General features: G+C 37.9%; 1 protein-coding gene across 12 annotated transcripts in view; it reads right to left on the reverse strand.

Annotated features, from left to right (window-relative positions):
• The window catches only part of LOC5568244 (AF4/FMR2 family member 4), a 303,202-nt gene that overhangs the window by 12,381 nt on the left and 263,162 nt on the right, over nt 1-27,659 (reverse strand). For 9 of the 12 annotated variants that reach the window (XM_021845890.1, XM_021845889.1, XM_021845888.1 and 6 more), the window contains 6 exons: nt 22,861-23,013; nt 16,201-16,405; nt 16,021-16,054; nt 12,953-14,416; nt 12,672-12,885; nt 4,502-5,800 (listed from right to left, as the gene is read on the reverse strand). In XM_021845890.1, the coding sequence (XP_021701582.1) occupies nt 4,502-5,800; nt 12,672-12,885; nt 12,953-14,416; nt 16,021-16,054; nt 16,201-16,405; nt 22,861-23,013 (3,369 nt within the window). The remainder of the gene's footprint in view (nt 1-4,501; nt 5,801-12,671; nt 12,886-12,952; nt 14,417-16,020; nt 16,055-16,200; nt 16,406-22,860; nt 23,014-27,659) is intronic. The other 3 variants (XM_021845893.1, XM_021845891.1, XM_021845894.1) reach the window with 3 other exon arrangements.

Consider the following 27,659-nt stretch of genomic DNA (forward strand, 5'->3'; position numbering starts at 1 on the left):
GTCAATACAAAACCAAGTGATTTTCTTTAATTCGCAATCGTGAGGCGAATCAACCACTATCATCGATGCCCAGTACAAAATCACGACCTACTTAGCCTTGAAGCACGAGTATATTGTTGGTTCATGTTGGACTTAACAAATTTTATTTGAAATATCAAATAACTAGACATGCAGTTCAACAAGTATTGGATTACAGAAGACTTAATATTTTCAATTCTAACCCAGGTAACATTGGTAGCTGAATAACAGCTTATTCAGCTGAAAAGAGGCTGCATAAACAGCATTTTAGCTGAGTAGGGTAATATTCAGCTATCAATGTTGCTTGGGAATTTACTGCGAATACATATTAAATTATTACTTTTAGAGAATCAAAGTTCTCCGGAAATCAATCATTCGAACCAACCAAATCATCCCTATGTGGAGGAGGCTCATTCTACTTAAAATTGTCGTCCAATAATGGGGAGAAATTAAAATTGTTAGTTTCCATACATACATATTTTTATAATTATTATTTTCTAATTTTAATTGTTAATTATTGATACAATATAATTCAAGTATTTATCATCAAATAAAAAATTGATGTATTTGTTATTTAATTAGGATGTCCAAAATTTACCCTAATAAAGATTTTTAGATGTAATGCAATATTGATGTTACGAGTTGCTTCTACAGTGGAATCCGATGCTGTACAAAAATTGATTTGAATCATAATATTGTTATACGACTATTCTTGAAGAAATTGCTCAAGAACCCTTTGGGAAATTCCCCTGGGATTCTTCCAGTTTTATAGAACCCTTCCGGTATTACTTTCAGTATTCTCCTAGATATCCCTCTGTGATTCTTCTGAACATATTTTTGAGATTCTTGCTGAAATCTCTCTGTGATTTTTGCGTATATCTCCTCGGGATTTATTTTAAAATCCTGGAAAATAAAAAGTTAGATTTTTTTCGGAAATATTACGGAAATTACTACCGAAAATCCTGATGTAATACTGGATATTCTTCTCTTCCCAAGATTTTCTAGGGCTCTAATAGAAATTCTTCTGGAATTCCTCCGAACTCTGAGATTCTTCCGAAAAATTTTGTAGGATTATTCCGATAATACTCCTTGTATTTCTACGAGAATACCTCTGGATTCTAACGAAAATCATCTGAGACGTTTCCGGAAATCCTTTTGGAATACTTTTGGATATATTTCGAGGACACTTTAGAAAATCCTTCTGGAATTCTTCTGAAATGGTTCTGTATTTTTCTCGTCAATATCCTTATAATACTTCTGGGACTCTTCCGAAAATCCTGTTGGAATTCTTCCGAATGTCTTTGGATGAATCTTTCGGAAAACCTTATGGGATTTTTTCGGAAATCTTTCTGAAGATCCTCTGAATACTTTCTACTTTTTTTTAAGATTCTTCCGGAATTACTTCTAGGATGATTCTGGACATTTCTTCTGGATTTTTCAATAAATCTCCGTTTATTTATTCTATAGAGTATCTCTCTAGGACTCTTTCGGAAATTCTTCTGGAATCCTCCTGGATTTCTTCCCAAAAACTTCCTGGTAGGCTTCGAAATATCTTTCAAAGATTTTTTTTCCGGGAATTATGTCTGCTCTTCCGTAAAGCTTCTGAGATTCATCTGGAAATATCATATATCATCCAGATATCATTCAAGGATGCTAACGGAAGTTTTCCTGGGATTGTACCGTGTATCGTTCTGGTATTCTTCCTGAAATACAATTGGAATTCCTCAGACAATAATTCTAGGGCTATAACTATCCGGATTTTTTCTGAAAATACTGCTGGGATTTTTCATGGTATTGTAGAAGGATTTCCGGGAGAATCCTGGGATAATTTGCAAATGAATCACAGATAGATTTCTGAATGAATTTTGGGGGATTTCTGGAAGAATTACTTGAGGAATTCCGTAAAAATCTGGAAGAGTCCCATGGGTATTCGTAAAGCACTGGGCAAGCAAACGAAGCCAGCCAAAAAAACACTCCGAGCGCGCGGAAATGAATCGGACTGCCTCCGAAAGAATTACTGATGGATTTGTGGAAAAAGAGGGTTCAATAATTTCGGATGGATTTCCGTAAGAAATCCTGAGATATTTATGTAAGAAAATCCGAAAGATTTCTGGAAAAATCTTCAAAAGATAGTCAGAAGAATCCAAGATCTTTTAAAAGAATTTCATCCCTCAGGAAAGCAATCATTGAAACATTTTCGGCAGAATTCCAGGGAATTTCGAAAAAAAAACCGGATGGATTTCCATAAAAATCCAAGAGGCATTTCCGAGATAGTCCAAAAGAAGGGAGATTTTCGGGAGAACCACAAAGCGATCAGAGAGATAACTATAATAAATTTCCGAGAGACTTTTGGATGAATCCCAGAAGGGGTTTTCGGAAGAATCTCACAGGGATTCTAAGAAGACTATCTGAAAGAATGTCTGTAGTGTCATAAAAATGCAAGAATAATTGCAGAAGCATTTCCGGAATAATCCAAAAAAGTATTTTTGGACGGAACAGCTCGAGATAGCTTTATGAAAAAAAAACTACAGAGAGCTTTCCTTATTAATTTCAGAATTATTTCAAATAAAGGATTTCATGAGGATTACCGGAAGTGCTTCAGATAGATGTTTGGGAAATCTCAGAAAAATTTACGGAAGAATTGATGAGGGATTCCAGGAATAATCTCAGTGAGATTTTCCGAAGAATCTCAGGAGGATTTTCGAAAGAATCCCAGAGAGCTGTGGTATTTCTTGCAGAATTATAAAGTGATTCAATCTATAATCCTTGATGAACTTCCGAAATAATCCAAGAATGAATGAAAGAAGAATAGAAAATAGTAATTAATGCATAAACATTAGTTATTCTTTGTCTTTTTTTTTTTGTTAATTGAGACTTGAGTTGTTTTCATCCTCACTTATTACCGTCACGGTAACCGGCATGTCACGGTATACCCTGGAAGAAATGTCGTAAAGTTCCTAGATAAATCTTCATTTCTGGAGGAGCTTCATAAGGAAACTCTCGAAAGAATTTATTGAGGCGTTCTGCAAAAACTCCTGGAAAAAAAACTGAAGGAATTGGCTGAAAAATTCCTGGTATGGTACTAAGGAATTTTTCGATACAATATCTGGAGAAATTTATGCAGCAACTTATGGGTTAATTTTGAAAGGAAGCATGATGAATTAATGAAAGTTTGCGAAGAAACTTCTGGAGGAATTTTCAAAGGATTTCCTGAAGGTAATTCTGTAGGAATCAATCGGAGAAATCGATGGAATAATTACCGATAGAATCTTTACACGAAAGCTTAGTAGAATTTCTTAGGGTAATTTCGTAATAATGCATGTGAAATTACTTGAAATATTGGCGTTGGACTGCTGAAGTATTTTCTGATGGAAAATGTTTAGAAGAATTACACTAAGTATTCCTTGAGAAATCTCTAGGGAAATTTTAAAAAATCCTGCGGTTCTTCCTTTGTAAATCTGTGAAATTCCTGCATAGCGATTGCAAGAGCCATGTACTTATGATTTGAGAGAAGAATTCTTCCACGAGTTATCGAAATTTGATTTTTTTACTCAAATTACTTCCTCATTATCATCCATGATTTCTATATGGGGATTTCTCATATATTCCACGTAATAATTTTCGTAGGAATTTCTACAGTTCTTCCTTTGTCGCAAGGAACAATGGTCGTTTTAGTTGAAAAAGGTTTCACCCCGTAAGGCCGAAAACCCAACATAAAAAATAGGAGGCAACGTATGTCTAAAGTTAAAAAAAATCAAAAGACGGAAAAGATCGAAAAGCAAAAATGAAAAAGGTAGAAAGAATCTCAAAAGGTGGGAAACATTAGTAGGGGAAACAATGAAAAGGCGGAATGTACCGTAAGAAAGAAAGACTAGAAAAACAAGTATTGAAAGGCATAAAAAAGAAGAACAAAAGAAGAAAGGCATAATGCATTACAATACAGCTATGCGTACAATTAAATAAAATTCCAATATATTCTGGTTTTTTGGTATTTTACGGCTTTTGGTACAATCGTCCTTTTGATCTATTGCATCTGCTCTAATTCCGTGTGTTCCCCAATAGCATATATTTGAAAATTAGGGGAATTTGGGTATTTTCGGTCGTTTAGGCAAGTGCCACGCTTCTCTCGCAATTATCTGTGATATAGGAAGATTCAGGACTTTTACGACTTATATTCATTCTTCTTTTCGATCTTTTATGCATTTTGGTCTTTTCCATCACGTTTTTGTGATTAATATTTACATTATAAAAGCTGGTATGGTTAAGAACATGTTGTAGTAAAGCAATATACATTATGGAAAATGACAGAAACGGATCTCACTTACTCAGAACCGTTCAATTTACCGAGAAGGCTTTTTATCGCCGCTGTGTTTCCCAACATTCATCTAGTGTGTATTCCCAAAAAAAAACATTTGTAAAGCACCCACGCAGAAGGCTCCCCCAAAGATTACAAAGAACGACATACAAAAAAAGGCAAACTCACCTGAGCATTACTACCACCACCACCACCCTTATCCTTTTTCCGTCGCTTTTCCTTGTAGGAACTGCTGCTGGAACTGGATGTGCGTTTCCGTCGGTTACTGCTGCCTTCCGGTTGCTGCTGTGCCGAAGCGGACACCGAAGGCGGCTGCTGCTGCTGTTGAAGTTTCGATAGGGTAGCAGCCGATAGTTTGCTATCTTCGCCGCCCTCCGGGAACTCCTGCTTGATAAGGTTTTCGTGCTTGATGTTGAGAGGTTTACTGCTGTTGCCGCTGCCTGCGCTGCCAGCACTATAGAGTATTGCTGATTTGTCTTCCTTGATTGGATAGTTGGTGCTATTGCTACTACTACTAGTACTATTACTACTGGCTCCATATTGGAGCTTTTCACTTTTGGCGGGTAACTTATCGTCATACGTGAGGTGCTGCTTGGCAGATGAGGGTTGCTTTTGCGCGGATCCCGAGCCCGAAGAGGACAGAGACGACCCAGACAGGTTGTGATTGTTGTGATGGTGATGAGGTGGTAACGAGGGAGAGACAATGTCCCGATAATCCCGGGATCGTTCTCGAGATTGGTGTTCACTAGCGTTGCTGTTGCTCCGATGGCGACCATTCTCCAACAGCAGAGGATCGTTGGATACCTTCGGATCGACACCTTCGGTCAGTCTATACGAGCCGCTGCTACTGAGATTGGACGTGGATTTATCCTCGTTCAACCTTCGCTGGGCCTGCGTTTCGAAGCAGTGTCCAGCAATCGAGTTGCGACGCTTCTTGTTAATTTCATAAGGACTTTTGCTCTTGTGTCGAGCCGAGGCACTACGCTGGGCACTGTAGCTTTCGTTTGCTTTGGCCAGCTGTTGTTTGGCTGGCGGCGGCGGTGGTATCTTCAACAGACGACTCAGGTCGATCCGACAGATGAGGGAAATGTTGTTCAAGGCAGTATTGGCGGGTGATAAAAGCACTTTTTCCGTCACGGTGGCAGTGGCGGCGGGGGCGGTGACACTAGAGGATACCGACGAAGGAGTGGAACGGTTCTCGGTCGTGGCGAGCGGAACCAGAGGTGGTGTTGTGATTGTGCGAGACACTTCCGATGGGGGAGGCACGCTCAGAAGATGGCTTTTGGAGTTGGGAGTCGTGTTCACCGTGGTTTGGATGGAGGAAGCCTTGGAGTGATGAACCTCTTCAATTACTACCTGTCCCTTGCCTTTGCCACCCTTACCACCTTTGGCGCCACCTTCCTTGCTGATGGAGAACAGCTTCCGAAGACATTTCTTCTTTTGGTCACTCTTATTTTTGTTAATTTTCTGAAATGAACAGAGGTAGGATTAGCAAACAATGTGTTCAGCATCACCACACTGCGTGGGCAGAAAGAGACCCAATTTCACCAAACACAATTTTAGGAAGCAACTGGTTTAAATGATGTCTTAATGACGATTCAATTGATGATTTTGTCTTGTGCAGTCTTTGAAAAAAGTCCCATTTTGCTCATTTTTATACATTTTGGATCAATAAAGCATACTGCAAGCAAATGGATATTGAGCAGCCATATTGGATCAAGTTGTTTCTGTACACAAAAGCCCCATTCTAATCAATTTAAAATTAACTAGTTTAGCCCATATGACTAGATATCACGGAAAATTATGTTTTGTTCTATGTTCCTAATTCACCTTATGTTTTATACCAACATTTATTATTATAGTGTTTTACCAGAAGCAGTTAAGTTTTGCTCTTCTACTAGCTTATCTTTTAATAACGCTCCAAAAGCCATTAGGGATGTTGTTAATCTCAACTGGCCGTTTCTTTGATGAGTTGCGATGCGATGTCGCGCTACACTCAAAATAATCCAAACGTCAAGGCTACGTGAAAACATACGTAGTTTTTTTCCATCGCACTTTCAACGTAGCACTTACGTGAATCATAGGTAGCACAGAATGAACACTCGAGCTGATGAACTTTTCTCGATTCACGGGAATTCCACGTAGCCGCTAAGTATTTTGTGAGTACCTTTTACGGAGCGTTTTATTGGATTCTAAGCAGTTATACCATCAATTTTATGGAAACTATGAATAAAAGAAATGTTTTAATTAGATTCCTTTCATTGTACCTAAATGTTTTATTATTATTATTTGGAAATATATCTGAATGGAAGATTACACTAAATACAGGGGAAATGATTAACGTAGGCAAAATTTTGCCGAAATTCAAATGCTTATAACTTAATGAAAAATAGATGAAATTGAATGCGACCGTAAGCAATCGACGGCAAATTTGGTCTAATTTCAAGAACTTGCTAAGTCATGCGTATTGGTCACCGGACACCGGAAATATTTCTGCAATCAGATGCGCATTACCGGAGTCAGTTCGAGGAATCTTACATCGCTGATAAATGGAGATAAGCCAGCTGCAATTGGCGGTGAAAGTACGTTGCTCAGCCCTATTCGAAAGAAAACACAAATCAAAAAAGGTAAAACTTTATCTTAAACAATATTTACTCACCAAAATCTTGTGAACATTTTTTGTAATGTCGAGACTTGGCGTTTGCTTCCAACGATGTTACTCGTTTTGCACTGGTGACAGTTCAAAACAGAAACTGAACTGTCAACATTTGAGTTCATTTACGCCTACGTGTTTTTTCACGTAAGAGTGATGGACACTAACAGTAAATATTATTGAAAGAACATTCAATGTATATCTACGTCTGGGTGATTGTTACCGTTGTCCGGTAAATTATAGAAAAGTTCATTTTCAAACGATCTACGTGATTTTTCACGTAGCCTTGACGTGTGGATTTTTTTGAGTGTACACGATAAGATGTTCATCTGCAACAAGGTTCTATCCCGCTATGCCAAAGGCTTTAGGCTGAATGTCGTTAGGCCGAAAGCCATTAGGCCGAAAGGGTCGTTAGGCCGATAGTTTTAATAAAATGTAAGGTCGGATGGGTAAGGTCAGGAAAATTTGCATTACCTAGAAGCCGCCGAATGAATTTTCGGTTCGAATGGATTGTTATATCAGTTGCATTACCTAGATGCCCACAATATCCGCTGTGAAATATAACTAAAAAGAACAGCCTTTGATTAAAAGAAGAAAAAAAAACACTGATGAGTGTGTTAACCATTTGAAAAAGTAGTAAATGATCAATTGTTATTTCGTCCTAACAACCCTTTCGGCCTAACGATATTCGGCCTAACGATCTGCACTCATCTGGAAATACCACACTCAAAATAATCCAAACGTCATTGTTACGTGAAAACATACGTGGTTTTTTTCCATCGCACTTTCCACGTAGCTACTACGTGAATCATAGGTAGCCCAGAATGAACTTTTGAGCTTCGTCCATTCCACCGGTGCTACACGTAAGAGCTACGTGGATTTTCCGGTAGCCTTCACGAAGCGTTTCAATAGGATCTAGATGGTTTTGCATTAAATTTAACTGTAATAAAGACCAACCTTATTTCTAATAGGCTTTGGAAGAAAACTAATTCCCAATTGGAAAATATAAACAAACTTTGAAGATTGTGCTATTATTATATTCAATCTGAGCATTTTGAATCCTGTTTCCCAATTTTTGTGATTTTGGTGAGTGCTGTTGTAGCCTTCGCGTGCTATAATTTATAGAGGCTATAAATCAGGTATAAAATATGAAGTAATGCAGGGATTCTTTGGTATTCAAAGCATATTTACCTTGAAATCAATCTTGCATAGGGTTTAAGATTCAGCAGCTTCTGAAGTTCTTCAAAAATCAAGCGGGCGCCATCTTAGGATTTGAGCTCAACACCGAATGTACGTACAATATGCAGATGTCAAAATGAACTTAGGCATCTACGTGAATTTAACGTAAGTGCGATAGGTAACCGCAGTAACAATTACCGAGTCACTGTTTGGTGGTTATGAATGGCTTAGTGATCTTTATCTTGGTCAGGTGAAGTGAAAGTAAAATGAATTTGGAATGATCTACGTGATTTTTCACGTAGCAATGACGTTTGGATTATTTTGAGTGCATGTCATCCAGATTTCATTCAAGGAAGCTACCGGAAGTTTTCCTGAGATTTTACTGTGAAACGTTCTGGTATTCTTGCGGAAATAACATTGGGATTCTTCAGACAATAATGCTAGGACTCTTACGAATATCTTTCTAGAATTCTTCTAAAATCCTTCTGGGAGTTTGTTTGGGATTGTAGAAGACTTCCGGAAGAGTTCTGGGATAATTTGCGAAAGAATCACAGAGAGATTTCTGAATGAATTTTTGGGAGGATTTCTAGAAAAATTACTTATGTATTTCCGTAAAAATCTAAAAGAGTCTCATGAGGATTTATGTAAGAATGACAAATAGGTTTTTGGATGTATTTCATAGTGATATCAAAAAGAATCCCCGGAGTTATTTCGCAGGAATACCTGTATGACTTTCAGGAAATTCCCAGGGTTTTTGGAAGAATTTACTAAGCCATCCGGAAGAATTCCTGAAAATTTTCAGGAATGATTCCAGAACGATGTTTGAACTCCAGAAAGATTTACGGAAGAACCAACGGAATTTCCGGAACTATTTCAGAGTAACTTTTATAAGAGTACTAGATAGATTTCCGTAAGAATCTCAGTGATATTTTTGAAGAGTTCCGGAGGGTTGTCCGGAAGTTTCCTTAAAGGATTTCCATGTGAACTCAAGAGGGATTTTCTGAATATTTCAAGAAGAATGTTAGTAAATTTTTAAGGAAATTCTGGTAAAGATAAAGTTTTCGTTTTTTTTTTTTTTATTTATCGGTGAAATCACAAAAAATCAAGAACTTTTTCCGAAGAATCGCAAATTGCATCAGAATTCCAAACGGATATTCGAGAATTTCCCAGAACCATTTCTGGAAAAATTAAAACAGGATTTCCGAACAATTTTTAAGGAGTTGTCGGAAGAATCTCCGCGATTTTTTTTTGAAAAAATCGGGATGGATATCCATAAAAATTATAGTTAAATAAATCCCCGAGAGATATCTGGAAGAATTCCCGGACAGGATTTTTGGAAGCATTCCATAGGGATTTTCGGAAGAATCCCAAGAATTTGAAAGAAATAATCTGTCAACGAATGAATAAATTTTTAACTATAGCGTCAGACGGATTTCCGGGAGAATCCCAGAAGAATCGGAATAATCCTGAGATAATCTAAGAGGCATATCCAAAAGAGGCTCACGGACATTCACAAAACAATTACTAATGGTTTTTTGGAAAAAAATTCAGATGGTTTAATGAAATAATTTTGGATGGATTTCCGGAAGAAATCCTGAGAAATTTTTGTAGGGAACCCCGAAAGATGTCTGGAAATATCTTCAAAAGATATTCAGAATAATCCCAGATCTTTTTAAAGAATTCCATCCCTCTGGTAAGCAATCGTAGAAAAAAATTTGGGCAGAATTCCAGGGAAATTCAGCGGATGAAACCCGGAAGATGTCCATAAAAATCCAAGTGGAATTTTTGGGATAATCCAAGGGAAAGTCCCAGGAAGATTTTCGAAAGAATCACAGAGCGATCATAGAGATAACTACCATAAGTGCACCAGTATCCGCTCATGTTCCAGTAGCCCGCTCACACTGAAAAAAGATAAGTTTTAACAAAGTAATTTTAAAAAGTATAGCTGCTAGACGTTTCAAATCGACAAACTGAATCATACTGTGGGCAATCTTTTGTGTATTTACTCAATTTACCTTACTTTCCAAACTCGTGAGCGGGCTACTGGAACATGAGCGGGTACTGATGCGTTGACGGTATAACAATTTCAGAAGGATTTCCGAAAGTAACTATGAGGACTTTCTGAGAGATTTTTGGAAAAATCCCAGAAGGGGTTTTCTGAAAAATCCCACAGATTCTCTGAAAGGTTTTCTATAGTAGGGAGTCGGATCCTATTATTGGCACTTTCGTTTCACTTCGGCAGTGAGGTTTTTTGAAAGCTATTGAGCTCGTATTTGACCACAATATTCGTCGTATTGAAGTGCTTCTTACTGCAAAGTATCAGACAATTTCAGCCGAGAAAAACCCCCCATGCCAAACTGAATCGTGGAAGTGCCCAAGTAGCTCTGCACCCTATCATAAAGAAATTGCAAGAGGAATCCCAGAAGCATTTTCAGAATAATCCAAAAAGGATTTTTGGATGCAACAGCTCAAGATAGGTTTATGAAGCTACTAATGGATTTCCTGATAAATTTCAGAAGGATTTCGTATAAAGGATTCTATAAGGATTACCGGAAGAACTTCAGAGAGATGTGTGGGATAATCTCAGAGAAATTTACGGAAGAATTAATGAGGGATCCGGGAAGAATCTCAGTGAGATTTTCCAAAAAAAAACAGTAAAATTTCTTGAAGCTCTACACCCAGGTGTTGACGAAACCACATTGCCTCGTTATGGTTGATGAGACGTATGTAAAAGCAGCCTTCAGGCAGCTTCCGGGGCTCCAGTTTTTCACTGCTCATCATAAATTCCATGTCTCTCAGCACGTTAGAAAGCAGAAGATGTCAAATTTCCAAAAAATATATAAGATTTGGCAAGCAATTTGCTCGTGTGGAGAGCGGAGTACCCCATTCGTGAAAACTGGAATGGTCAATGGGCAGGTGTTTCTAAAGTAATGCTTCCAAAAACGTCTACTTCCTCTTCTGAGATCACACGATGGTCCTACAATTTTCTGGCCGGATCTGAGCTCGTGCTATCACTCGAAAGAGGTTTTGGAGTGGAACAAGGCTAAGGAGGTCAATTTCGTGCCGAAGCATCTCAAGCCCCCCGAACGTAGCGGAACTGCGGCCAATTGAAAAGTACTGGGCCATCATGAAGTAGGCACTACGGAAGCATCCTAAGGAAGTGAAATCGGAGGAAGATATTAGCATTAGCATTAAGCGCCGTTAAGGGACCAACGCCATTACGGCCCCAATTATGTATTATGGCAGTTGTGACTGTAACAGAAGAGTATTTCCCATCCAGTAGGAGCAATGCCTCTCGGTGGTGGCCAATAAATTAGTAGAAGTCACGTCGTAGTTCGTTCATTCGTCTGCCCCTTCGGGATCAAAAAGTTAATCACAACGTAGGGCCTGCCTGGTCAACCCTGGATGAAACACCCTTAGACGTAATCATCATCAACGATTGCCTTGATCAGCAGAAATTGAACGCGCGTAAACGATCTTGCCCTGGAAGATTTGAATCTCAGCTGCTCTTGGAGTGAGATTTTTTGATGACTGATAAATGAATATCATCAGTCTAAAGTTAATCTGAATGTACAATACGATGATGACACTTCATGAGTAAGGAATCAATCCTGGGATTGAATCCCTGGCAAAGTTATGTTCACTGAGATTGAAAAATCAGGATTCAAAACGATCCCACTAATGGGAATTTACTCAAAGCATGCTTGTTTAAATCCTGGAGTAGAAGGATGCTCTTTGAAGACTGTCATTTATCGCCTGGGACATGCTGGCTACAAAGACACTGTGTATTGATATATGGTTGACTATGGCCTGATTGTAGCTATTAAAAATATGTTATCAGAGGTGCCAGTGTAAAAATGATTGTGTTTCGCTTTCCCAAAAAAGATGAGCTGGATTTTTTTTTGTGCTATATGCACTGGCCCCTCCCCGAAGAAATACCGTAAGGTGGTTCCAGGGAGATAAGGGTCTGTGGCCAAGGGTAATGTCGATGCACTGTACATCACTTGAGCGATTCAAAAAGAATTGCTCAAGTACAGTGCATGGGCTGGTTTCAGCGGGTCGTCGTTGGTGCGTCATCCCCGCACTCCTTGAGTTACCTTCTCAGGGTGTCTATTTGCAGATTTCCCCCTTGTAAAACAACAAAAAAAGTCTAATGGGGTAAAATGTTGCAGTATCGTTAAAAAAAAACACAGACATAATATGATCCTGTGACCGCTCAATATCAATTTTACTATTAAAAATGCAAACTTTGGCAATACAAGAGCAGCAGTAATCAAAATATGCATCATTACCTTGAATTTATATGAAAAAATGATTGAAATAGAACAAAATGGGGCTAAATGAGGCACTTTCCACAGTCTACATAAGATGAGACCGTCACCAATCGATTTGTCGTGATTTTTTACATGGAATAATGTATATGACATCGTTTTAAACAAGTGGCTTCTCAAAGTTGCAGTTTCGTGTCCATTTTTGCCCACTATTGTGCAGTGTTGTGTTTCATACCTTCTCCTTCTTCACAGCACCATCGCTAGCACTGCCGGAATCGCTATCCGACCGAACTCCCCCATTGCCGTCGTCATCGTCGTCATCATCATCGTCATCGTCGTCGATCGAGGCCGAAGTCGAAGTGGACGTCTTCCTCGGTACCACCTTGGAAATGGAAGATGGCTGAAATGGAGGCGATATGATTGTGGTCCTTCTCTGAGGGGATATCAATCTGAAAGAAACGGAAAAGTGATTTAGTTTGAATCGGAAGTATTACGTAAGTTTTCAGATGAGCGCACCGGCGCCTGACGTACTCTGGGTTGCTGTCGGACGACAGATCGTCAACTTCTCCCGGTGGTTTAGGCGGAACTAACATGTTAGTTGCCCCCTTTGTGGGACTCGATCTGATTCCTTTGGAGCTTACGGATGTGTCATCCTTTCGGTCCCGCATCGGTTCCGCGTCCGAATCGTCTGTCGTCGTGAGCACTTCTCGGCTGGGTTTTGGGTTGGCCTTGGAGGGTCGTCTTCGAGACGTAGTTTTCTTGGCAGGCGTACTGGGAGCGTCTTTTTTACTCGGCGTGGAAGCAACCGTTTTGGTAGAGGAAATTGATAGTCTTCGTTTGCTGTTGTTGCTGGTAACAGAATCGGCGTCCGACTGCCTAGCGCTGGAAGAGCCCACAATTGAGGATCCTCCGGTAGTAGGTGGATTCTTCCTAGGCCGACCTCGTCCTTTGCTAACTTTGTCCTTTTCGAAGGACTGAGATCGACTTCTTTGGGAACTTCCGATTCCATCGTCGTCACTACTACTGGATTGCTGATCCCGTTCCCTGTCCTGGTAGGTTTTGTTAACTTTCCGCTTCCGTTTAATCTTCTGAGGCACTCGACCGACGCTACCACTTCCCGCACTGAGCAACCCAAGAGTGCTCTGCTGAACATTATTGTCATCGATATCGGATATACCCGATAAGGGTTGTATATTCTGAAGCTCTTTCACCTTCAATAGCGCACTGCTAACTTCGTTCTCATCCACGCTATCCACTTGGTCGTTGGAATCTTTCTCCGGACTCTTTTCCGGGCTCTTGGCCGGACTAGACAGATCCAGATCGTTCTTAATATCACCTAGTTTATTGAAATCTGGCAAACTTTCACCGTTCAATCCCGGCAGTGCAGAACTTGGCGTCGCCGTTGGAATTCCAGCACCGCTGGGCGAAGACGTACTATTCTCACTCGGATACGGTTCCTGCTTGACAAAAACCGTTTCGTTATTACTACTACTGTTGGACAAATGGTCCTCTTCCATTGGCGGTGGTTCATTCTTAATCATCAGGGGCGATCCAGGCATCAGCGGCGAACACGAATTGTCATTCTCGTTCAGGTTCTGATTGGATCCCACTGAATCGGGATTATTCGAACCACCACCGGGTTGCGAGCTGACACAACCCGCCTCACTTGGCAGGAAGTTCACCAACGACCAAGCGGCCGTCGGTCGCGGGGGAGTGCTGTTCCCCGACTCAGTTGCATTTGTTCCTCCTGATCCTCCTCCTCCTCCTCCCCCTCCCCCAGGTCCACCACCCGGCCCGGGTCCACTGTTACCAGAAATGGTAACACCGGCACCACTCACGGCGGACGTTTTATTGCCGACGTTCGAATCCTCGCTGGACGACTCGTCCGCGCTGTCATTCGATGAGGTATCAGTAGAGTTGCGTTTCTTCTTGTAGGCACCGTCGTCGCTGTCCGAGGCGTTCGGTTCATCCTCAATAGCACTGAAAGCATGGATTCGAATTTTAATGATTAAATTCTCCTACTTGCTTTTTTAGACGTTGTTCATTGTGTTCCGTTAGACCGTTATTACGAAAAAATGTCGATCAACCCTTTTTTTCTATCTTTAATTACGAGATTTTTAGCCCTGGGCTAGTACATCTCGGGACCAACTTCCCATCCGAAGGAAGTCGTCACTATAACTCTTGCGTCATGAGTGACTATCTCGTCGATGGAATTCGATCCAAGGTCCTTGGCGTGAGAAGCATGTATTCTAACTCCTACACCAGGTCACCCCACACTAAGTACAAGGCTTGATTCCTGAGGTCACCCTGCACCACAGGGCCATTTTTTACAAATCCCTAGAAAGAATTTGAAGAAACTTCGACTAGGCGTTGCATAGAAAGTGTTGTGTTTGGATGAGCATCTAATTCTTCCGAAAAAGGTGCGCTTTGCGAAAGAGGACCACCTGATTATTGAGTTGAAATCGAATTCAGGTTAACTTCTGTGTCCAAGAGTCCTCTCGTGGTGTAGGGGCAGGGATGGGAAATGTACTGTCGCAAACATTTACCACCTCGACATTCACATTTTTCCACACGACCATCAAAATCCAAAGCAAACCATGACCGTTCAAAACAAAAAAAAGTCACGGCTCTTCAAAACTGTAATCTTCTTCTTCCCAACCTTTTTTCAAACCCGAATGCGAAATGACTCGAGCACAGTGGTGACACGATTTTTCCGGTTTTTGGGGTTTTGCATTTTTGCTCGATAAAGGCAACATAAAATTGAACTTGTTTATATGTATTGCAACGGAATGATTGTGCTCTTGCTATTGACGCTAATAAATTTCAATTAGTTGAAAACACAAGCGAAGTATTAGCGATTGACTTATTTAACATTTATTTCGATCATTCACCTCGGGATGGTTGCCCGAAAACGGTCAGCGTGGAGAGACAAAAACATTCAAGCAGTGTGTGAACCGTCGGCAGCGCAACGCCTGATGGTATTGATGCTGCTGCTGCTTTGTGGTTTGGTTGACTGGTAGAATCGATGAACTGTTATAAATAGTGGTCACAGTTCCCAAGCCTGTGTAGGGGTAACGCGCCCTATCTAGTAAACAGGGAATCGTGAGTTCGATTCTCACCGAGAAGACGTGTAACTTTTTCGCAAATTACACACTAATTTAACCATTTAACTTAATTGCCAAGTATATGTAAGGCTTAGTTTTTCGATAGCGGCTTAAGTAAGTTTTTGTATGATTTTGGTTTAGTTTAAATGATGCTCTCTATGTTTAGTGGAATAAGAAACGAAAAACTAATTTCAATTCGATGTTGATGTGACATGACATGAACAAACATCGATAAAAGTAAAACGTTCTCTGCTAAATACTTGTAACGTAAGACGATGATGCGTACTTAAACTTAGCCCTCTCTTTGTCATGGTAGCTCCAAAGCTCCATTGAGTTTCGAAGAACTTGAGACAAACTGAATCAGATAAATACTAGGCAATAGTTGAAATTTAAACTGGGCCAGAGGCGCAGAAAGACCTCCAGGACAATTTTCTTCAACAATAACGGTCTAGCGGGGCACCGTGGTTATGGGACACTTACCTTATCGGTTTCAACAACGAAGGAATTGCACCCACTGAGCAACAGATCCGGATGTAATCGGTATAGAAAGAAACAAATTCAGAACAAGAGAAAAAATCAATTAGAACAACATCATCAATAAACCACCGCAAGGCAAACGCCGGTTGTTGACTTTTACTTATATGTAACGATAGAACTCACATGGCGCCTTGAAGGAGGAGGAAGTCTTCATCAGCACCGGGTTCGGCGCGTACTTGTGTTTGTTTTGGCTGTTCAGGTTGTAAGGCTCCAGTTCCTTCCGGGGCGTGGCACCGATCTCCGTCAGGGGCGTCCCAATGAACAATTTGACTTCGCTCAGGATTTGCTCCACGTTGCCGGACGTTTTCGAGGGCGTCGATGGTTCCGTCTGTGCAGGGGGGGGGGGGGGGAGAAAAAGAAAATGAGACGGTTGTTAGATGGTGTTCAAAGGATCAGTTGTTTTAGGGAAAAGCACTACTTTTCGACCTACAAGAATTCTGTGCCAATTTTCGGATTTCCATACAAAGTAGGCCGTATGGATAGGTCGAAAATTAGTGCTGGGTCGAAAATTGATGCTTTTCCCCTGCGTATTTGTTAGTTGAGGTCTATTTGCAGGCAGAAACTAGAAAATTCTTCGAACATCACACGGATTTCGTAAAATAATCATGCCGTTCCATTCGTAGTTGAAATAAGAGAAAGTTGCATGCTTTCAAAATACTAATAACAAATCTAATTTAATAGCTTGATGTTGATAAAACGGTCAAAAATGAACGTAAACTTGAACTTCGAATTTTGATATAGTGGCTTCCTCAGCCTTAACGCTCGCGGCTAGATAGCTGAAGGCGTCCGGATACGATTCCCGGATGGTCCAGGATATTTTCATGATGGAAACATTTGAACATTTGAAGATACTTGTTGATAATGGCAAAAAATTTAAACATGATCAAACATAACATTTATTGATTAAATGCTTTGTATTTTTAGGAATTTCTCACATAATCATTAGATTATTGTATGGGAAAAGACCCCTTTGGAGGACCTTTTAAGGTGAAACAGCTTGGAATCAAAATTGAATAATGTACCAAAACTTTAAAGGCACAAATCTCGCGAAAGAAGCATCAAACTACACTGCCATTTCTATTTTAGCTTTGTGCACTAGCAGAAAGCTTAAAATAAGAAGATTGACTTTGTATTCTCATTATTTCAGAAGTTTAGTGCCTTTGAAATCGTGAGTAGGGGCACAAGCCGGCCATTGTGCCTGCCATGTTTGGATTCCGAGATGTGTCACCTTAATTGAACCCATTGGAGAATTCATAAATATCATCGAAGAAGGTTTTAATTTTTTTTTGAGAAATATTAAAAAAAACAATAACTGTACTGCCCATAAATGCATGTCAGTCCCATGTTTGCTGGGTTTCCTATTCACATGGGACAATTATGCGTTTATGGGCAGTGTATTTATTTTAAGAAAAGTCTGTAAGATAACACAGCGTTACAAAAATGACATTTTTGCGTGTCTCAAGGATCAAATTATGTGTCTCGAGTAGATTTGGGGTTGCTGAATCTGATGCCATTTTCAGAAATGTTCCACCACGTGACAATTTTTAGCTACAGGTCGCCAAAGTTGTATAAAACACTGGATTTATTGATGTTTGCATAAAATTTAAAGTATAATTTATCAAACTTTTTTGTGATCTAATCCACTAAGCATGCTATTTTGCACTTAAACTTTCATGTTGGATAAAATTTGATTGAAATTACGCGATTAAATTGGGATTAAACCGATTTTTCCGACAAGCTTGCTGTCTCCACACAAAATTCGTCGTTTCTCTTATATGGGAAAATACAATACTTTTTTAAACCATCAAAAATAACTTTTCCGCATCGAAAGTATAATAAACTTTGTCGATATGTATTGTTATACACATAAAGTTTGAATTCTGTAACAAATTAAGCAAATAAATTGTCTTACAAGCTGGCAAACTTGCATGCAAGTTGGCTAAAATAGTCAATTTTTGCATTTTCATTGGCCAATATCTCAAAAACTAGACGTGCTATGATATTTTTGAAAGCGGCAGTGGATTCAGCAACCCTTAATTGAGTGAATAGTGATATTTTGGTGCTTGAGACAAAAACGTGTTCCGCAGTGTAATTCTTGAGAGAATTCTACAGAATTGCGAGCATAAATTACATCATGGAAATAAAAAACACTGTTTTAGGGATCTCTAGACTGCCCATAAAGTCATAACTGTCCTATATGGAAAAAGTGGGCATTGAGAAAATAACGCACAAAGTTTGAAGTTAGCCTTCTCATACAAATGATTTTAATTTTCTAGTATATTTCCGCATGCAATATTCATATAGCATAACCGCACAGATTACTCATTTTCCTTCTATTGATCAGCAAAAAATATAAACTTGAACATAGTTCTAGTTTTACAGTTGAGATTAGGGTTTAAAGCTCATAAAGAGACTATTATGCCTTTATTTTTCGATATGGGAATACACTACACTACGCCATTCTCAAATAAAGGGTTGCAATATTTATATGCATAGTAATGTATATATTGAAACATGAATGTTGCAATGAAAAAATATGTTGGTTCGAAAATTAATATGGGACAGTTATGCTTTCATGGGCAGTAGAGGTGTCTTAAGAAGAATTCTCGAAAACATGTTCAAGCAGACTGATCTGTGAATTTTGATTCTCTCTTTCCCACGACTTGAAGCAACTATTTCTTTATCAAAATAGCGTTTCGATGAAAGTGCTGAAATATAGAATGTTACATAAGGGATGTTTTTTCGAAATCGTTGTATTTTTAAGTTGTTATCAATTATCTCTCAAACTATCGTTTTGTGCTATCTAAAGTCGATCTAAGCACGTTTTGGACAATGATTAATTTTTTTCGCATTTTATCAATTTTTGTTTTTGATTTTTTTTAAATCCCTATCTTTTTTCATTTTTTTAAGCTTCTTCTGATTACCGATTTTCGACAATGATAAAAAAATAGGATTTTACGTTACTTTTAAGAATATGAAAAAAGTCTGGCACATATTTTGTTTTGCGTGTAACTAATGGAAAACAGTTTTAAAATTATTTTAAATCTACAGGGCTCCTCTTCTGTGATAGGGTGATTGTTGAAAAATATAAAACATACATATTTTTGTTTTACGCTATATTTCAAGCATGTGCTAGAATAAGCGTTTTATGACCTTTATTCGCAGAAGAGAGGATCGATGAAGAGAAATTGACCATGCGACTTATGCCCTTATTTTAGCACAAGCTTGATTTGTCCGTCTGCTATGTATCTGTAGGCCAGGGCTGCCATATAAAAAGATTTCTGTGTATTAAAACGATTTTATTTGAAACAGATTCAATTTACTTGTTTTAAATAATTATGTGTGTCGTGGCTAATCAGCCCAGTGTAAATTTAACAGTTACCAAAAAACTCGGCTGGTTAGCCGTAAAACACGAATCATAATTAATTATAACAACTATTTATCGAGCAACGGACTCATGTTCCGTAACCCGTCGTTTGAGAACGTCGCGATCCATTGGAAGCCCGCGCTATAGAAATCTCAGCCAGCATGTCGTTGGCGAGTGGTGTATGGTACTTCAATACCTAATAAATAAACCGCTCTCGGGCTAGGCATTGGTTATAAATAGAAAGCGTTGTGTTTGGATGGACATCTCATTCTTCCAAAAGAGGTGCGCTTTGCGAAAGAGGACCACGTGATTATTGAGCTGAAATCGAATACAGGTTAACTTCTGCGCCTATAAGTCATCTCGTTGCGTAGGGGTAACGCACCCTATCTAGAGAACAGAGAGTCGTGAGTTCGATTCTCACCGAGAACTTTTTCGCAAATTCCACATCAATTTGTCCATTATTTCCAATTGAAAAGTATATGTAATGTTTAGTTTCTCGGTAGTTGTTAAAGATTCCATTTGTATGAAACATATTTTGTATGGACACAGATTTTTTAACCTGGTGGATACAGATTTTTCATCAAATTATCTGGCAGGTCTGTTGTAGGCAATGTTTTACAAACAATAAGGTTTAAATTCTTCTATTTTTCTCCCAAATCGTGTTGAAGTTATCAACGTTGATTTGCAAAAGTAATTCATGCATGCCAGAGGTGCGTCCACGTTCGAAACCATGGGTAGGGCAAACGTTGGCAAAAATTGTGTGCACAGTGAAGCTAAGAAAAATTTCAATCCTGTGGAAGCTACTAGGCTTTGTTGTCGTTATCACAAGACTATGAAAGTTTTTCGTCTTTACAAGGCTGGTAGTGACTGAGTGCCTTAAAAATAGGAAATTAGAAACCTGAAAAAAGAGACCTGAAAGGAACCAACAAGCGGCCGAAAAGAGACCAATCAGGAACAGGAAGATAACATTTTGATTCTTCCTTGCATCAGAACAGACATTTGTTTAAGATCTAAGACTTTTTTGAGAATTCTTTGTGACATTACGACAAGTAGGGTAATTCGCCAATTGCTGAATGGCTAAAACTCTCGTTAATTGTTGAACATGCCATAAGGAATACAAGGAGTGTTCAACAACAGGCGAGATTTTCAGCCGTTGAACAATAGGCGAATTACTGTATGTATTTTTCATGATTTTTTCTTATAATTTCTTCAACAATTTTTTCATTCTGAATTCATCCTGAAAACTAATTCATTCCAGAAATTCCTAACTCCTCAAAGATTTTTTCCAGTGATTTATCCATCGATTTCCCTGGCACATACTTCAAGATTCCCGGTCAAAACGTCATCTAAAATTTAATCTTTGACTTCTCTACAAATGTCCAGGGATTTCCTGTGAAATTTTCATCCAGGATGAATATAAGATTTAAACTGGGGATTTTTCTTGAGATACCTACAGCAATTGCTTTAGAGATTCTTTCTAAGATTTCTACAGAATATCCTCCAGTAATTTCTTGAGAGTTTTTCAAGTAAGCTTGAAAGTTTTTTTTTTTCAAGAATTCTTTCAGGGAAATGATAAGATTTTTTTTGAAAAATGAATCTGTGAAGAATTTTTAAAGAAAATCCTGAAGTAACCTCTGATAAAGTTTGTGTAGGTCACCCTTATTGAACGAGGATCTCTGAAATAACTCCTGCACTCTTTAGAAAGTTTCAGAAGATTTCCTACATATTATGGAATTTCGGGAAATTTCTCGAAAAACATTAGACAGAATCTTCATATATATTTTTGTAGGAATAATCGGAGGAATTATTGGAAAAATTGCTGTGTGTAGTAACTGGTGTAAAAACTTAAATAAACTTGAGAATTGCTTTAGATTTTTTTTTGAGAAACTTTTAAAGAAATGTTTGGAAAAAATTGCAGAAGTATTACTCGGATGAAATGTTGGAGAAATTTCTAGAAAAAAGAAGATTTGTTCGAAGAAACCCTTAAGGAATTTTAGATTTCTGAGAGGAAACTTCGCCCACGTTCAGTAGCTTCGGAGTGCTCAAGGATTTCCTAGAGTAAATTCTGTAGAAATTCTTCTAAGCATCCTTCGAAAAATCGCTGGAACAGATAACAAATGGATAAACAGCAAAAAATCTGTGAATTTCTGAAGTTTTTTTTTTCTTTGTACCGAAGTGACCCGGCTAATCGCAAAAAGTTTTCAGTGGATTCTGAAATTCTGAACCAGCCAAGAACTTCTAGTTCTAGTGGGAGTTATATAGAAATTGCTCTGAATTTCTATAGAAATTCAGCAATGCTTCGATAGATTATATCAGGTTGAGTTGTGATGTTATTAGATTAATCCATCGTTGCGACTGGTGTCAGATTAATCCATTACTTCACCCAAAGATTTTCCAATAATCTTCTGATATTTCTCTATGGATGTTCTAGAAACTTCTTAAAAAAAATCCCGGGAATGCTCGCGGCAATTCGGCCCAGGACATATACAAGGTTGGCCGCACATATTTTTGAGAAGTAATTCATTGATTGGTTCAGAAATTTCATAGAGATTTGTTCCATTTCTAACAGTTGAAAAAGTTTCTAGTAGAATTATTACAAATAATTTCTCAGAATATTTACAATAGATAATATTCTCAATCGTTCTGCTCAGCGATCCAGAACTTTTGGGGGTTATGCCCAAACCATGTCACGCTTTACAATGGCATGAGAATACCATGTAATACCTTATCGTGGCTTCCATCTTCCATAAGAATAAATATAAATACAATATTGATGGAGTTTGTATGTATATTGAAAAGATAATAATAATTTATTCTTCAAGCAATCTGCTGATCATGTTTTTTATGATTCGTGGGGTGTTTTTGTGCGTTGTACATGTCCTAACCTGTCCAACCCACTTCCCACGCCACTGATGCAAGTATGTTCACTTAAAAAAGTCTATAGATGATTTCAAAAAAAAAAAATAGAATTATTTCTAGACGAATGCAACAATAATTCCTGTAGGGATTGCTAAAAATAGCGAAAAAAAGGAATATACATTATCTGAATAAATTTTTGGGATGGTTCTTGCAGAAATCCAATAGAAAAATTTAGATCAACTGAAATAGTGAAAATTTTGAAATAATTCAGAAAAAGATTATTTGAAGGGACATTTATTTTTCTTCCTGAAGAACCTATAAGAATTACAGGAGTAATCCTTGTAATGTTTCCTGAGGAATCGGCAGATCAATAAGTACAAAAACCGCTGTTATTGAATTGTCTATACAGCTGTCACGGGAATCCTCAAGCTGTTAGTGGTTTTTACAAAAACATGCTAAATTTCATCAATCTGTTAATGAAATTAGAAAATTATAGCGTAACTTAAGAGTAAGGTGAGTGCGCTAAAGTATGAAAGAATAACAAAACAAAAACTAACTACTCTAGGAGGCATTTTTGCGTTTGACACCTGAGGAGGGACCCGTCCGTTCAGCAGCTGCGAGGGTAACTTGTCGCCGATGGGTCCGGGACCGGTCGGGCGGCCATTCATCAGCGAGGAAGGCACCGAAGAAGGTGGTCCTTTCGAGTGCACCTAAAACAGAAAAACGAGGGAAAACGAAAGAGAAAACACTATTAAAAACGGTGTTGAAACGAAGAATCAAAAAACTAAATTACAAACTACAACAAATTAAAAAGTGGATTTGTTATTATGGTGCGAAACGTTTTGCTGGACCACTCTCGGTGGACGATGCAGGCGGTGTAGCCTCTCCCTTTTATTATCTGTTGTGAAATATAATATTTGCTCCCCATTCTTCACATGTTGCTGATCACCCGTAAAGCTCTAAATCGGTTTCGATTACGAAATATGACTTTCTTACTACATAGCAACGGCCTTGGCAAAAGAAGAGTGCTATCTTCCAGACGCGTGGCGATCGTTGCCGATTGAAATATAACCCAGTTCGAGTTTTTCACCAACGGTTTGACCGCCACCAACCACCCGGCGTAGCTTTTGACAAGCGACCAAAGAGCAAACATAGCAGCATGGTTTGAGCAGGGTGGGGGTTAACCCTCTAATACCCAAATTTTTATTTTCGATTTAAGTATTATTTTTCGTTATCTAAAATCGTTCTAAACACGTTTTGGGCATTTATTTATTTACATTCGCAAATTTTTAAATTTTGGTTTTTGATTTTTATAATTTTTATTTTTGAACATCCCTAGCTTTTTTCATTTTTTCTTGAAGCCTTTTCAGTTGTTGATTTTTGGCAATAATAAAAATTTAAATTGTTACGGTATTTTTAAAAATATTAAATTTTTAATTTTTTTTCGGAGCGTATTTTATTTTCCGTGTAACTAACGGAAAAACAGGTTTGAAATGATTTTAATACCACCAGGCTCTTCGTTTGTGATAGGTCAATCGTAGAAAAATGTAAAAGGTACGATTTTTTATATTACACGTTAAATGAAGCCCAGGCATTTGTAGGTTATATAAGAATGCAATTTTTCAAACAATTTCTAAAAATACAAAAAAGTTTCAAAAGTTATAAAAAACTTTTCTTATATGCGTGTTATGAGTCAAGGTATAAACCAAAAATAAAATCATTTTGATTTCCGAGCTACGACAAAATACACAAAATTCCAAAGTGTACCCCGTCTAAAGGCGGGGTTGGGTATTAGAGGGTTAATCTCATCTTTATGTTTTTAACCGGTGCCGCCCCTACTCAGTCAACGAGATACGGGAAGAATGCAAACGGTACACCGAAAAGATATTAAAATGGTTAGCTTGGATAATGGTTGGCATGAATACATAGATATTAGCCTATCTTATTACATGACAAATAGTGGAAGAATCGTCAAAGAAAAGAAAGATACTTTTACCGACTATTGTACAGAGTTGAAAAGAATGTCTTCTGTTTTTTTTTTCTAAAGCTTTTGCACAGAATTAAAAGACTACTGTAGCCCCTCGGTTATATTAGAGAGGATTTTTATCAAATGATTGATTGTTCTAGTCTGCCAAGCGATTTCGTCACATCGCATGGTCTATACATCGGACAGATACAAAAAAACTGATATGCTCTTAGCTATATTCAGGAAAGCATTTTGGTTTGTCAAATTCTATGAAAAACTACCCGATCAAATTTTGAATTTTTATATATTTTGCGAAAACGTAGAACTTATCTGTACAACGAATTTAGCTTGCTGACGTATTCAGCAATCATTTAGCAACTCAATTTCTCAACTTTCTAAGGGCGCCACCCACCAGGGACACGTTCAAAACAGAAAACGTCCTCGATAAAACTTTGGGATTTATTGGAAAGGAAAAATAAAAATCGAAACATCGACCCATGCACAGAATTCCTCTTCCCAGTGGCAGCATCCTTTGTCTCAGTACAAGACCTGGACCATCAACGGAGGTGGATGCTTTTTTTCTCTGACATCGACCGGAAGGGACAACGTATATAAGAGTGAGATACGAAAAAGGATTTCATTTTTTGTTTTTATGCCAAGCGTCGAGAAGCAATTCGGATGAGCACGATTGCAGATCCTTGGTTACCGTTCGCAATATTGAGGGGGAAAGGCGGATCGAGAAGGGATTTAGTGATGTGATAAGAAACGATGTTTTAAATAAAAATCGAGGATTATACAAATTTCTTGTCCGGTTGAGTAGATTTGTGAGAAATTTATGATATTACGTATCATAAAAGTTCTACTTGTACTACTTGTTACGTGCATAACAAGTACTTGTTCGACTATCTACAAGTATTACGATGAGTCATAAAGTCCAGAACATCAAGGGCGGTTTTTAATTTCAAAAGTGCGGGGCTGATTGTTTTTTATATGCCTAATGCTTAAAAAATGAGACCAAAAAGAGATCGAGCAGAAGCCAAAAAGAGAACGAATGTTAAACAGAAGAGGCCATACAGCAATAAGCAAACCAGAAACAATCAAAATAGGAATAGGATTTTTTTACATGAAGATATATAAACATTTCTCAAAAAACTAGAATTTGACTAGAATCTGACGGTTTGCCACCGTCAGAACCACCACACTTCTGTTGTGAACGAAGGGTTTTTCAACAGTGTTGTACAAAATACACAGCGCAACGACTGAAGTTTTAAAATAAAAGATCTATTCCGCTGAGACCTACAGTGTGTGCCGATAAAAAATGACTGATTTTTTATTTTCAAAAATATATATTTCAAAAAATTAAAAAAAAACATACATCGCTAAAAATTTGACAGTAAACGTAAAATTTACTGAACTTCCAAGAAAAAATGAGAACAGCAATAGCCCCTTTGGTCCCGAGACCTTCAAAACATGAACAAAAACGGAAATTATTGATTTTTTTATGTAAAAAAACATTTTTTGTAAGATTTTATATATTTTTTGAAAATTCAAGATCTTTAGCTTTCATGCTGTCCAAGAAAATTGAAAATCGGTCAAGCGGTTCAAAAGTTATGATTTTTTTAGAAATAAATTTTTTGCAAAATCGCGATTTTTCTGGTCACCCTATTTTGGAAATAGTCACCCTACTAAATAAAAAATCCAAAAACACGTGTATCCTTATTTCGGATATGGAAGAAAATAGCAAATTTTCACGGAATTCTATTACCCACTAGATCGGTTTTCATGGAATGGCTGTATAAGAGAATTAAGGTTTGCATTAGGATTTTTCCAAAAACCTCTGAAATATCTCCTAGCGTAAGCACACAAAAATTCGGTTGAAGGATTAGTGGAAACATATTTGGAGGAAGTCCTTTTTAAATGTATTCCTGAGCAAATTACTGAAGATAGTAACGTTGAAGTACTCGAGAATTTCCTGGAAATTTTTCAATATATTCTTTGAAAAATCACATGAGAAATATCTGAGAGTATCGGTAAAGTAGTTTCTAAAAGATTGTTTGGAGAGATCAATGTAGGAGTCCCTGAAAGTATTCCAGATGAAATCTCTGGAGAAACCACAAGGGTAATTCCTGAAGGTTTTTCTCGAGAAATCTGAGATGGAATTATTGAGGAATTAGTTGAATAAATCATTACAGTCTCTAAAGGTTTCTCTGGCGCCTACACAATTTTGAATCAGAGTTCACTGCAAGCAAAATAAGAAATAAATATATTTTAGAGACCGTTCATCAAAATTAGGGACTTTTTAGAGACTTGCATTAAAATAAAGACCAAGTCTCCAAAAAAAAGCCTACTATCAGCCCGAACATTGATAAATTGATTGTTTCGACATGTTACATTTAAAGTTGTTTGAATTACAGATTACTTTCATGTTTTGGGAAGTCAATAAATCTTCATACCCGAAAATATCCTCACTGAACAGATCAAGGAGCGTTTTTGACGCGAAAATCCTTTGTCACGAACATATTCTACCATGAATTATTTCCGAAATTTTTCCTGATTGTCATCGAAATTCCCTAACAATTCCAGGTTTTTCCAGGCAGTAGACACCCTGCCTTTAGAAATTACTCAACGGATTCCTCCAATGATTTCTTGAGTCCAGCAGAAATTATTTGAGAAATTTTCCTAGGGAGTTCTCGAAGATGATTATGTTGTAGGAATGTCGCCAAAAAACTGTCAAGAACACGTTTAAAGAAGTTATAGAAGAAATCCCTGGAAATTCAGGAAAGTATTGTTAAACAAATCCTCTAGAAATCTCTGATGAAACTTCTGTTAAAAATTCACAATGAACTCTTGTGACGATCTCTGAAAAACTTCCTAACTTCTGAGGAAGTCTTGGAGGTATTTCAAGATGAATTGCTTGGAAAAGTTTCGAGCAGTTTCTGAGATAAACAGTAGCTGAATTAATGAAGAAATGGTTGGAGAAATAACTGAAAAAATCACCATATCATATCTATCACTTTGAAGATTTTCAGCATTTTTTCTTTCTATACAAATTGTATATGAGCCACAAACAAACAAGCCAAACTTCTACGATTTATTGTTTTTTTCTTCAGTTAGATGGAAAAATCAACTAAAAACACCTACTAAAAATTTAAAACAGTAGAATTTTACAGTTATTTAATTCAAACTCGCAAAAAGGTCACTTACACCCATTTGCGTTTGGAACGCTCAATTGGAATTGGTGAAAAAGAGCACTGAAATCCTGGAATAAAATTTTGAAAAAACATTCATAGTTTACCCCACTGAAATTGTTAGGTATTTCGAATCAGATTTCAAGGATAGGGAAAATGTAACTTTAAACATCATTTTGGTTAATAAAAAAGAGATACTTTA

Source organism: Aedes aegypti, chromosome 2 (assembly GCF_002204515.2).
Source record: "Aedes aegypti strain LVP_AGWG chromosome 2, AaegL5.0 Primary Assembly, whole genome shotgun sequence".
Lineage (NCBI taxonomy): Eukaryota > Metazoa > Arthropoda > Insecta > Diptera > Culicidae > Aedes > Aedes aegypti.